This window comes from Leopardus geoffroyi, chromosome A1 (assembly GCF_018350155.1).
Source record: "Leopardus geoffroyi isolate Oge1 chromosome A1, O.geoffroyi_Oge1_pat1.0, whole genome shotgun sequence".
In the NCBI taxonomy this organism is placed as follows: domain Eukaryota; kingdom Metazoa; phylum Chordata; class Mammalia; order Carnivora; family Felidae; genus Leopardus; species Leopardus geoffroyi.
This window is the reverse complement of record NC_059326.1, coordinates 246,492-259,189: the sequence shown is the minus strand read 5'-3', so window position 1 is coordinate 259,189 and position 12,698 is coordinate 246,492. Positions and strand designations below refer to the sequence as shown.

The 12,698-nt window shown below is 44.7% G+C and overlaps 1 protein-coding gene across 1 annotated transcript in view; it reads right to left on the bottom strand.

Annotated features, from left to right (window-relative positions):
* Positions 1 to 11,026: 11,026 nt before the first annotated feature.
* The window catches only part of LOC123584362 (zonadhesin-like), a 65,676-nt gene continuing 64,004 nt past the window's right edge, over positions 11,027 to 12,698 (bottom strand). Inside the window, exon 51 of the mRNA XM_045452230.1 lies at positions 11,027 to 11,537. Within this exon, the coding sequence (XP_045308186.1) occupies positions 11,289 to 11,537 (249 nt within the window). The 3' untranslated portion in view covers positions 11,027 to 11,288. The remainder of the gene's footprint in view (positions 11,538 to 12,698) is intronic.

Genomic DNA, 12,698 nt, shown 5'->3' with positions numbered 1-12,698 from the left:
TATATTACTCAGTGCTCATCAAGATGAGTGTACTCTTAATCCCCTAGCATAGTGCACTTTTGGTATAAGCAATATAACAGTTTACTTTGGGAAAATGACTTTCTGGTTCCCTTTAGTTTGGTCTGGGCTTCGGCTCATGGCACTGACTCTTCTGGTTTGTTCTAGCTCCTGGTATGAAGATCATACGGTGAATGAGAGGCCTCTCTGGGGAAAGGAATATGCATACGTAGATGCTTACTCTTGGTGATGTTTCCTAGGCTTTTGTCTTCACATATTCCCTAACAGAATTTTGCAAAATTGGTGTGCCTTCCTGGATGTTTAAGTTGATACGTAAACATTTTCATTTTTAGACCTAAATACTTGCAATATATCAATCATCCTATCTTTGAGGAATGTGTGCATGTGTGTGTACAATTTGTACATATATAGATTGAAATTATTTTTTCCTGTGACCATAAGCTTCTAAATGATAAAACATTTCTTTTAGATTGATGTATCATTAGAAGCATTTAGGACATATTTGATTGAAACAACATTAACCTTGGTTGGCACCTGGGGTCAGGGTGCAGGAAAACAACAGGACGTCCCCAGGCCTTGCTCTCAGGCAGATGGGATTCAGAACACACTACTTGTGAAGCTTAAGTACCCTCCAAGTGGCTCCCCTAAAACTCTCTCTGCCTGTGAGCCTTGAGGTATGTGTGTCTGTGCTGGAGCCTGGGATGTGCATGAGACACCCTTCGGGAGGGATGTGCACTGACTATAAGACTATAAGACTATAAGACTGGGGCAAGTGCAACTCCAGTATTGGCTCCAGCCAACTCCCTAGGCAGCACCTCTATGCCTGAGTGAAGAAGGGGAAGAAGGGAACTCTGTGTGTGACTCTGCTCAGAGCTAGCATCAGTGCTGGTCCTGGCGTCAGTGCTGGCGTCAGTGCTGTTCCATTTTTTCCTCTGCCTAATCCTGGTTCCTGCTCCTCCCCTTCATAATGGTGGTTCCCTAGGAAACATCTTGCACCTTAAACTCTGTCTCAGAGTCTGCTTCTAGAAATGTAGCCTCTGACAATAAAAGTCCCTCTGTGAAGACCCCTGTGGGAAGCCAGGGAACAGCTTAGAGCACTGGGTCTTAAATAAGAGGCCGAGTCCCCTCCATCCCCTTTCCTGTCCCCATGCCTCCTACACAGGGAATCTGGAAAGCCTGATTTTCTGAAACACTTAACGCTTTTGAAGATGTCAGGAACTTATAGCATGACTTATAGATGTCAGGAACAGTATGCTTGTCACATTTGATAAAAATCAAACATCACTTTTTGTGTTGTTCTTTTGGGTGCAATGGGAATAGCGAGGTAGAGTCTCCAGGTAGGACCTCTTCTGTCTCACGTGGGCTGTGGTTAACGTTGTAAGGTGTCCTAAAGAGAGGAGTAGGACTACATTACGACCCAGCAATTGCACTACCAGGTATTTATCCAAGAGATACAGGTGTGCTATTTTGAAGAGACACATGCACCCCAATGTTTATAGCAGCACTATCAACAATAGTCAAAGTATGGAAAGAGCCCAAATATCCATCGATGGATGAATGGATAAAGAAGATGTGGTATATGTATACACAATGGAGTATTACTCGGCAATCAAAAAGAATTAAATCTTGCCATTTGCAACTATGTGGATGGAACTGGAGGGTATTATGCTAAGTGAAATTAGTCAGAGAAAGACAAATATATGACTTCACTCATATGAGGACTTTAAGAGACAAAACAGATGAACATAAGGGAAGGGAAACAAAAATAATATAAAAACAGGGAGGCAGCAAAATATAAGAGACTAATAAATATGGAGAACAAACAGGGTTACTGGAGGGGTTGTGGGAGGGGGGATGGGCTAAACGGGTAAGGGGCACTAAGGAATCTACTCCTGAAATCATTGTTACACTATATGTTAACTAATTTGGATGTAAATTTAAAAAAATAATAAAATTTAAAAAAATATATATGTATATAAAAGGCAAAGTAAATCCTGAGAAGAGGCAGTAGGACTTGGACAGAGAGATTGGATTCCTTGGGGAGTCATCCATCCCAGGATCTTGAGAAAAGACAGTTTCATCCAGGACAGCTTACTTTGGTACTTTTGGGAGTGAGAGAGGCTTCCCTCTCAACACCCTCTGGAGCTAGCAATCCCTGCACTCCAAAGCTCAGGCCTGAAAGTGGAATCCCTCAATATCAACTGCCACTTTGGTAAGGAGTATCAAGAAGAGAACTTTAAAGTCACTGAAAAAAAAATTATTGAAACATGAAGTGTCCCAAGCCTCAACTGGGAACCACAAAACTTGGAAAGTTCCTGTGATTCAAAGGAATCCAAGAAAGGGGAACACAGTAAATCTCTGTCATCTTGTCTAATTCTAAAGCCCAGGCATTACATTTATGAATGAAACTTTTGCTACTTCTCTAGTACTAGGGATACCACTATCAGCTGCTTTACTTTAGACTTCTCCCTTTTTCATACAGGACTGTTAACTCTTTAAGAATATACTCACTAGGCCCCATTCACTGGCCTTTAGGCCATTATAATATTTGATTAGGTGATTTGAAGCTACTGGAAGAAGAAAGTCCTGTGGGATTCAAAGTGCCAAAAAAAAAAAAAAAAAAAAAAAAAAAGCTAAAGAAGGGTGTTCTGGCCATTTTGGTCTCAAATTGCCTTGTACAGTAATGGGAACAAATTTATCACAGGAAAGGATCAGGCCACTGGGGGTGCACTGAACCCTGCATACTCCCAAAATGACAAGATTTAAATGGCAAACAGATCAGATAGGTCAGGCCTGCAGTTGGTTGAGAGACCTCCAAGAGAATGCAGAAAGCTACCCCAAAGTGAGCAGGGCCAAAATAATGTTTGGTACAGGGGACACATTTGGAAGCATCTGCTCCATAATGATCCCCTTCTAACTCTTCTCTGATTTAAAAAGATATAATCCTAGCTTATATTGCATGACATGACCCTAGCCTCCTGGCAAGAGCTAGTTTCTTTAGGCAACTGATTCAAGCCGGGTCTATCGGTGCTCAGTTTTCTGTGACTTGGAGATTGGAGCTAAGAGAACCAGACGTTACCTTTCCATGTGACGGAACTGTCACATATGAACTCAGGAGACAAAGGAGCTAGCTATTGCCCACTGTGTACTTTAATCTGCTAAGAGAGAAGAAACAAGCAGGTATGAACAAGGAAGCAAATATGAGACACATGAAAACCAGCTTGTGTTTCCAACAACTCCCCATTTGCAAAACCCAGTTCATTCCCAAGATCCAGTGACATTTCTGTTGCACTTAAACTAGCTCCCGATGGATCCTGTCCTTTGCAACCAAAGAATAGAAATGAATAAATAAAAATGCCTAATTGGGCAGATGCTGCTCAGTTCCTGGTAGATGTCACCATGCAACAGTATAGGCCCAGTGATGCCATACATTTGCAGTTTCTCATGAAAGCTACATACCTATATTTAACATGAAATCTTCTACCTTTCATATACTGGTAATGAAATCAAACTTTGGAAAAACATGGTCCAAGATAAAGTATAAAAAAAAAAAAGAGGAGAAGTAAACTTGGATTCTGTGTTACCAATGTTATCTTGGCCTGAAGTACATGACAGTAATAATGAGACACTATTTTAATAGTGAACACTTCTGAGTACTTGCTATGTGTCAAAGCTCTTCTAAAGACTTTGTGTATGTTTACTGTAGGGGACAAGGACAGTCCACCAAAATGTGCCACTTCGGCATATTGATTATTTTAAATAAAATTTCTTAAGAGACAGCCTGTGCAGGGAGTACACTCAGACCCTCCTCTGCCCCCCTTACAGCTGGAACTAAACCTCCATGTGAAAGGTGCCCTCTGTGTACCAGGAGATAAGGAGACATCCTTATCACCATAGATAGGAAATTTAGAACCAAGAAGGCTATATAAACAACTCTCCTTACTTTTTACTAATTTATTTCTCCAGCCTAAATTCTGTTTAGAACTCCTTCCTACTTAAGACTCCTGAAGTTGCTTTCTTTGTCCTGTCAATTCCTCATAGATATATTGTCTCTTTGTCTGAAAAGTATCAAAACTGCCTGCCTTGGTTATTTTTTTAGCTCTCAGTTCCATTATTGGGTCTCTGTGCTCTTGTTATAAAACTTTTTTTCTCCTATTGATCTGTCTTATGCAAATGTAATTCTTAGTCTAGCTAGAAGAAGCTTGGCTCAAGGAAAATTTCTTCTTCCCCTTCACGATTCATTTAACCCTCAAAACAACAGCAAGGTAGTTATTATCCTTAATTGAGAGAACAAGAAATGGAATGACAGAAGCTACTTCGTACTGAATGTTTACTACGTGTGGATCTTCGAGCGCTAAGAAAATAACTTGAAATATTTCATGTAATCCTGATGTGACCTAGTGATTTATGTGTTATTATCCCTTTATAGATGGGGAAACTGAAACTTGGAGAGGTCTGTAAGCCTCTGTAAGGCTCTTACAAACTGTAAGAGCCAAGGGCAGGTGTCCCCAAGACAGGCCACTGCAGCATGAAGATTATTTTGAGTTAAAAGCAGTCAAAAGCCAGCAGTTTCAGGAAAGGCTCTTTAGCTCCCCCTCTACTTCCTAAAAGAATTTTCGGGCGCCTGGGTGGCTCAGTTGGTTAAGCATCTGACTTCGGTTCAGGTCATGATCTCGTGGTCCGTGAGTTCAAGCCCTGCCTCGGGCTCTGTGCTGACAGCTCGGAGCCTGGAGCCTGTTTCAGATTCTGTGTCTCCCTCTCTCTCTGACCCTCCCCAGTTCATGCTTTGTCTCCCTCTGTCTCAAAAATAAATAAACATTAAGAAAAAAAATTAAAAAGAATTTAGATAGAGGACTTGCTCCAGTGAGAGAGCTGTCACCATAGCAAACAACATCGTTATACGACCTAGGTGTAGTAGACAGGGAGAAATGGAACAAGGCCTGTTTGATCAAAGTCCTCTCTATGTCCTATTGTTTCTGGATGGGCCAGACTCTTGTTGACTCTTTATCATCTTCCTGTGAATTGCATTTCTTCCTTTGAATTCCCTATCTCCTTCTTCTTAGTTGAGGATGACACACACATCTCATTTTGTCTGACTGTCTTTGGAATTTCCATTTCTGTGTAGATTCCCTGTATGCATGAAATTAAATTTGATTTTCTTCTGTAAATCTGTATCGTGTGAATTTGGTTCTTACTCCAGCTAGAAAGATCTTTAAGGGCAGAAGAAATTCTACCTCCTTGACAACATCCAAAGAGAACAGCTCGTGTATGTGGAGTTGGAGGTTCGAGGTGAGGCCTGTGTCTTGTCCAAACCCGGACACTTAATCATGAATGGGTGGCAGACACTCGCAAGCCTCTATGCAAATCCTGGGAGGAGTTGAATGTCACCTAAACCCAGCTCCTCCTGACTCTCTCCCTGGCTATGTGGCCCCAAGTTTCATATTAGGAGAAGGATCCTTTAGTTTCTACAGTTGGCAAGGAAAAATTTTCCTCTGCTTGTCCACTGGTCTAAGAATTAAATTGACAGGAGACAGATAAACAGGAGAAAATCAGATTTAATAACGTATGTCCAGGGAATTCACATAGACATGCGATTCCAAAGACAGTCAGGCAAAATCAGGTATATATGTCATCCTGAACTAAGGAAAAGGGTAGGGGCCCTGAGACTTCAAAGGGAAGGAAAGCAACTCACAGAAAGATGAAAAAGAGTAAGCATTTGGTAAACAAATGTTTGGTGGGCCATCCAGAAACAATAGGACCTGGAGAGGACTTTGATACCCCAGGCCTTTCTAGGCTCCTCCTGTCTACCACGCCTGGCTCATAGTATAATCCAGTTTGCTATGGTGACAAGTTCTCTACCTGGAGCAGGTCCTCCATCTAAATTCTTTCAGATGGTTAGGGGGGAAGGTGAAAGTTTCTTCCTGAGTCTTTTGGGACTTGACTGTTTTCAGCTTGAAATAATCTGCAGCGAAAGCGGCACATTCTGGTGTGACTCAGCCTTGGCCCCTACACCACAATCTCAGAACCTCCTCGGAGTGAAAAAGATAAACTAACAAGCTTGCCATCTATAGAATGCCAGCCACACATCAAAAGCTTAATGCATAGTATTTCTAATTCCTGCGGCAACCTGCGTAGCAAGTGCTGCCATCACCCTTGCTTTTCTGCCAGGGAACCTGAAGTACTGAGTTTAAGTAGCTTGCTCATTGTTGCTTTACCAGGAGGTGGCAGAACTGGCCAGGAGCAGGGCACCATCCCAGGCTGCAGCACTTTGCTGAAGAAGAGGGATCTACAGTTCTCAGTCTCTGTGGGGAGTTTTCATTTGGTCCCAGCTTTAGCTGTCCTGACATGCAGGTGCCTCGCTCACTTGTGCATGGCCCGTGTTGGAGCACAATTGTCTTGTGCAACACAGGCCCTTCGAGCTTCTCTCTACTGTAGCAGGTCTTCTCCCTTAGGATAAAGTCACCTGCTGGAGCTGCCGGAGTTGACTACCCCTCCTCCTGAGTTGAGAGTGCTTTGCAGTGATTAAGAAGGTGGTGGAGAGCATGTTCTTGCATCTGTTCTCTGCCCTTACTGATGCACTAGCAGTGCTTGGGAAAGTGGGGGCAGCCTGGGAGGCTGGACTGTCCTTGGCGTGTCAGTGCTAAGCATTATTGCTGTCAACAACATTGGAAGGAAAGAATGCAGGGCGGGATGGGGCAGGGCAATGACCTGAGGCTCTACTGAGTTGTGGGGGCCGTCCCTCTCCTGTGGTAGGGACAGACCAGGCTGGTAGTACCGTCCAACACGGAAATGCTGAGGTGTTTTCCCCAGATGCTGCCCACGCCAGGGAAATGACAGGCCTTGTTTAATAAAGATGGCTGAGGCCCAGGGCTTCCCCGCCGAGGGGCAGGGTGGGTTACTCTGCCGGAGCTGGGCCCCAGAGCCTCGGGGCTCGGAAGTGACCCACAGGCGCACAGAGGCTCTCTTTCAGTAGGGGAATCTTACTGCCAAAAAAATCTTATGAGGCAGTATATGAAGTAGGAAAAAAAAAGAAGGGCCACCTTTTAGTGGTATAAGTTATTTTATAGATTCAAATTGAATAAATTAACTAATTGTAAATTGGTCAATGAAATCAACAAGGCTCTTTGTTTTTTTTGGGGGGGGTGAGTATTCCTCTCCTTTATTTATTTATTTTTTGTTTCTAAAGTCTGTTTTTTTTAATTTTCTATGTATTTTATTTTTTTGTTATTTAGTGAAATTTCTTTCTTTTTCTTTTTAAATTTAAATCCAAGTTAGCTAACATATAGTGTAATAATGGTTTCAGTAGTAGAATTTAGTGATTCATCACTTACATAGAACACCCAGTGCTCCTCCCAAGTGCCCTCCCTAATACCCAGCACCCATTTAGCCCACCCCACACCCCAAATCCCTCCAGCAGCCCTCAGTTTATTCTCTGTATTTAAGAGTCTCTTATGGTTTGCCAACAATGAGTCTTTTCTGACAAATGCAGGCATTATAATGGGAGACATGTATGGCTTTTGCTGACATATATGCAAGCCAGTGTCTCACTTATCTATGTTATTCTATGACATATTATTGAGAAAAATCTGGATTCATACAGATCAGCTGTTACAAATTCCAAAAATTAAAAAATGTCTTGGTTTGCAATTTCAAGATATTTTAAAATTAAGAGGACAGATTTATTTTTGTAGTCCACATGAAAACACACTAACCTGGCAGTTGAGACTTTGGTGGTTTCCAATGATTTGTATGTTGATGGTTGTATCTTTGAATGTATTTTCTTAATTTTTTGTTTTAGAATAGTTAAATTATACTTAAACTAAAAGACCCATATGATTCTGAGGAGCTTGCATTAGATGTCATGGCCCAGGCAAGTCAAAGATGTCCTTCATTTTGGACTCTGTGGGCATGTGCTTGGTTGTTCATTCCTAACCGCCTGTAGATTTTGGAACCTTCACTGGTGACCCCATGGTTAGGCAGCACTGTAACCTGGTGGTTAGAACATGGGTTTTGTTGTCAGATAGACCAGGGTCTGAATATGAACACTGCCACTTAGTAGTTCGTATAGGTCACTGTTTCTCTGCCCCCCATTTCCTCATCTGAAGAACGGAAGTGGTGTCACCTAAGCAATATGATTCCTGTGAGGATGAAATGAGATTATGTATTTAAAGCTCTTCACCCAGGCGTTGGCATTTAGAAAGTACTTTTGAAGGGACGTGGGGACGACTACTTTGGGTGCGGCTGCCAAGGGCTGAGCGCTGTGCAGGCTGCTGAGTGCTGTGTGGACTCCAGGACACCGGTGTCCTTCGGAGGCTCTCCTGTATGCAGCTCCCCACGTCACCCGAGCTCCAGGCTCATATGTACAGCTTATAGTGGATTTGTGTGTCTAGTAGCAGCTCAAACTCAGGAACAAACAGAATTTGGGAACTTGTCCCTCCTAACGCTGTGTGCCCCCAGATCATATTACTCTCCTGGTTAATGACCTTAAAATAGTATCAACTTTCCTTACCAGGGCCTATGACCTTGGACTCAAAATGAGGTCCACGGACCAGGTGTTTCTCCTGGAGCTTGTTAGAAATGTAGACACTCGGCCCCCTAGAATCAGAAGCTGCTTTTTAACAAGATTCCTGGCAATTTTCCTGCATGTGCAGTTTGAGATGCACTGAACCCACCTCATGCTGACTTCCTCAAGGGTTGTGCTTCTCTCCTGGCAGCACTATGAAAGCCTGGACCCAGTCTCTCTCCAGCTGGATCCCCTTCTGTGAATAAAGGGTAACTAAATGTTTGGCTATTCAGATGGTTGATTTGGCATCCACAAGAGGTGGCTCTGGGCTCAGATCTGGGTAGATAGGCTTCCCACTCCAGTGAATGAACCCTCATGTTGACTTTTTCCAGGCTGATCATACAGACCCATGGGCAGGAACCCTCCCATAGACACATGGCTCACATCTCAGTTTTGAACCTTGGTCCACCCCGAACCATGTATCCATCAATGAATACTGTCAGACAGACATACATTTGGGCTGTGTTTTGGTGTTTGATGGTGGCAGAAAAGGGATTTTTAGATGCCTCGGGGTCAGCAGTATCAATCCCAGAGGCCACATTGGGAAGCAGTTTGAATACATGGATAGCTGCCTGGAGGCCCAGGAGGCAGTGGAAATACAGTATCATTGATGTTTTTACTTTTTTAATCTGAAGTGGGGAGTGACCTTCCTTCTAGCCCAGGGACTTACTGCTACTAAGAGGGACAGCAGTCACTCACCTCTGTAGAGAATGGGATGAATATTTTGGAACCAGCCAGAAAAGCAGAAACCAGCTGGCAGTCAGCAAAGCACCTCCTCTCATCCCATGCTCTAGTGAGGACTTAATAGGGGACTTTGGCTCTTGAGGCAGCTTGTCTCTCCCCGGTGGCCCGGAGCTCTGAACAGTAGGATCTCACAGACAAAAGAAACTTGGAGACTGACATCCTTTATGACAATGGCAGCTCTTGGTGAGGGGATAGTCACCTGAAAAAGCTCCCTCCTGAAGAGTTTGAGGCACAATAGTGCATGGCCACCTTGACAGACCCAGTGAACAGTAGAGGAAGGTCTGCTTCTCCAGGTCCTGTGTGAACATCTGCTTGGGACACCTGGGTTCCCTGCCTGGAACACAGATCCATGGAGAGGCAGACCCTGAACACATTTGATCAAGTTGACAAGATATTGGAGTCCAGGTATGTCTCCACATAGCTGCTGTGAGGGCTAAGGAACTCAGCGCAACACTGGCTGTCAGAAATGGCTAGACACAGTTCTACGGTCTGGCCTGGCAGCCTCAGCCACAGCATGGCTATGGGCCAAAGAGCACTAGCTAAGGATAGGGAAGGGAGCCCCAGGAGTCAGGAATTCCTGGGGCTTAGGACATTCTTTCCACTTCTACTTCCCCCTGTGATTTCCTCTTCCTAAATGGATTCTGTCCTGATTCCATTTGGTCAATACCTTGCATGTTCTTCTCTCTCATGTCTCTCTTTACCAGCCACTTGACCAGGCAGAAATGCTCTCCCTTTTCCAGGTCCCTTACCCACCATCCATGTTTAACACCACTGAACGCTTGGTTCAAGTCCTAGCCCCTCCTTGAACCTATCCCAGGGGCTCCAGTCCTGGACCTCCACTTCTTTGCCTCTGAGTGCCTCCCTCTGTCCTAGTGGTGTTCAGTTTCCCTTATGCTCGTGTGGCCCTGACATGACCATGTGACTTCAGGGTCAGTGGCTTTGTCTGTATAGTCAGTTACACTCATGAAGCATTCCTGGCTCACCTGGTACCCAGTACGTGCAAAGCAGTGTATGAGTGGTGTTTGTACGTGTACGTGTGTGTGTGTGTGTGTGTGTGTGTGACATACTTTGCCTTTAAGGAACTTAAAATCTAGGAGGGAGGATAAATCATGGCACAAATGACTCAAGTGGGAATATGACAAATGGTAGAGACAAGACAACATGAGGATTCAAAGGAGAGAAAGATTGGGAAGGGGGTTTGGGAAGAGCTGCATTGAGCCAGAGACCTCTGGGGCAGGTCTTGGAGGGTGCAGAGAGCTTCACCTAGAGTGAGCAGATGGAAGTAGGAGGGACCTTCTGGAAAGAGAGCTGCTTGTGCAAAGGCACAGAGGGCAGAAAGCATAGGCTGTCCTGGGGAAGCACAGTTCTCTCTGGACCTGAGGCCCTCCATGTGACACAGGAGGCTGGGGATGGCCAGCACATCCTTGCCTGTCTCTACGTGCTCCGGGAGGTCACCAGAACCAGGCAGGGAATGTGGCCCACTGGGGATCCCCATGAGGAGTTGGCAGTGACGGAGGATCAGCGTGGAAGGGCTGTGCTGTGGCTGCACGTAGGGTCTCATGGTTCCCACCCCAAGTGCTTCTCACCCTTGAAGCCAGGTGCCCCAGTGAAGCTGTTGGGGGCATTCAGCCTGGACCACAGCACCCAGTGGCCAGTGCCCTGAAAAGAGAGTGAGGACAGACTCAGTGATGGGAACACATGTCAATTTTCTTGACTTGTATGACTTTATTTTCCCTCACTCCGAAGGATAGCAGACAGAAATCAGCACAAGCCAAGGTCCAGGCTCTGAAAGAAATTTGGGTGTTGCCCAAAAGAAGCATGTCATAAAACTGAGCACATGTTCCAGGCCCCGTTGGTCCCTGAGACACCCACTCCTTCCTACCAGGAGTGAATGGATTAACCCAGTTGTGTTCTCCGTGGAGAAGGCACTCCTACAGATGGCCACGGCAGCGTCCTGTGTGACTCAGCATCTCCCCAGGCTGGGCCTGCTCCCTCCTGTGTACACACTGCCATCTGCCACCTGGAGCAGCAGGGACAGCTCCCACTCCAGGTCTTCAATCCTCTGAGCCAGGTGGGCTCTTCTCACTCGCAGCATCGGGGCCTCCTCTCTATTCAGGGCCCAGGTCCCCAGATTCCCTCCATCTGGGTCACCTACCTCTGGTGGGTAGGGTCTGTCTTCTTGCCACACATGAGGGAAGATGCTGGGAACCTCCTGAAAAGGACACAAACAGGAAAAGGAAATGTGGCCCCTGAGAGTTCTAAGTTCACTCTTTCCTGTATCCACCACATGATCTTGGCATGACTCTCATCCCTCTGACAGTCTCTAGGCATTAGCACCCATCCAAATACTTGGGAAGATGCCAACAACTTACCTCCAGGGACTGACTTCACAATTGACTAACAAAGACATAGTGTTCCCTGAGTTTATGTTGCTACATTAAGGCACAACAACTAATTATATCATTACACAATCATCATGGTTAATAATTTGGAATAATTATTGAATAATTAAATATTGCTGCATTTTATAGCCCCTCAGCTCATCCTGTTTTTTCCTTCCTTAATACTGGAGATATTTATATAATGTCTTTTCAAGCTTGAAGTTACCATGTTACTTTATCCTCACCAAATCATTTGAGCCCCTCAATGCAGTCAGTGATAGGTCCCTATGCATGGTCCTTCCACAGTGGAACTGATGTCACAGCTTCCTATCTGAAGTAGAGGGTGGCTGCTTAGAGACCCCACAGGTTAGTGTGACTTTTTTTTTTTTGGAAAATCTCAGAGAAGGCCCTCCTGGGCCCTCACTCCCAGAGACCTTTCTGGTTGTGAAGAGGGGGTTCCCCAGAGACACAGGTATTCTGGCACAGATGCCCACTCTAGGAAACCTGGTGAGAGGAGGTATCTCTGCCTGCTTCTCCACCACCCAGGGCATTGCCCGTGTTTAACAATTCAGCAAGGCAGGGATTAGGGTGAGATGAAGGAGGCATTGGCTTGGTGCAAAAGTTAAGAGTATGCCAAAATACTCAGGTCAAATGAAATGATATTTTAATACAGTATTAAAAATCTCCAAGTAGCAAACTAAGGCCCACAAACTGGCTGTCTGCTTTGGTGAATAGAGTTGTATTGAGCTCAGTGCAGATACAACTCAATTATTCCCTTTTGTCTCTTGTCTTTGTCCCCTCCAACCTTTCCTATGTTGATACCTCCAGAGACTCAAAGTAGGATGGGGGAACAATCTAGATGACAGATGAATATCATGGAAAAGTCCTTGTTCCAGAACCATGTACTGCTAGTTAGCTACATCTAAACAGCTATTTTTTTGCTCCCTTTTCATACTCTTCCTCAGTCTTTCCGAGCCATCAATTTACTTAGA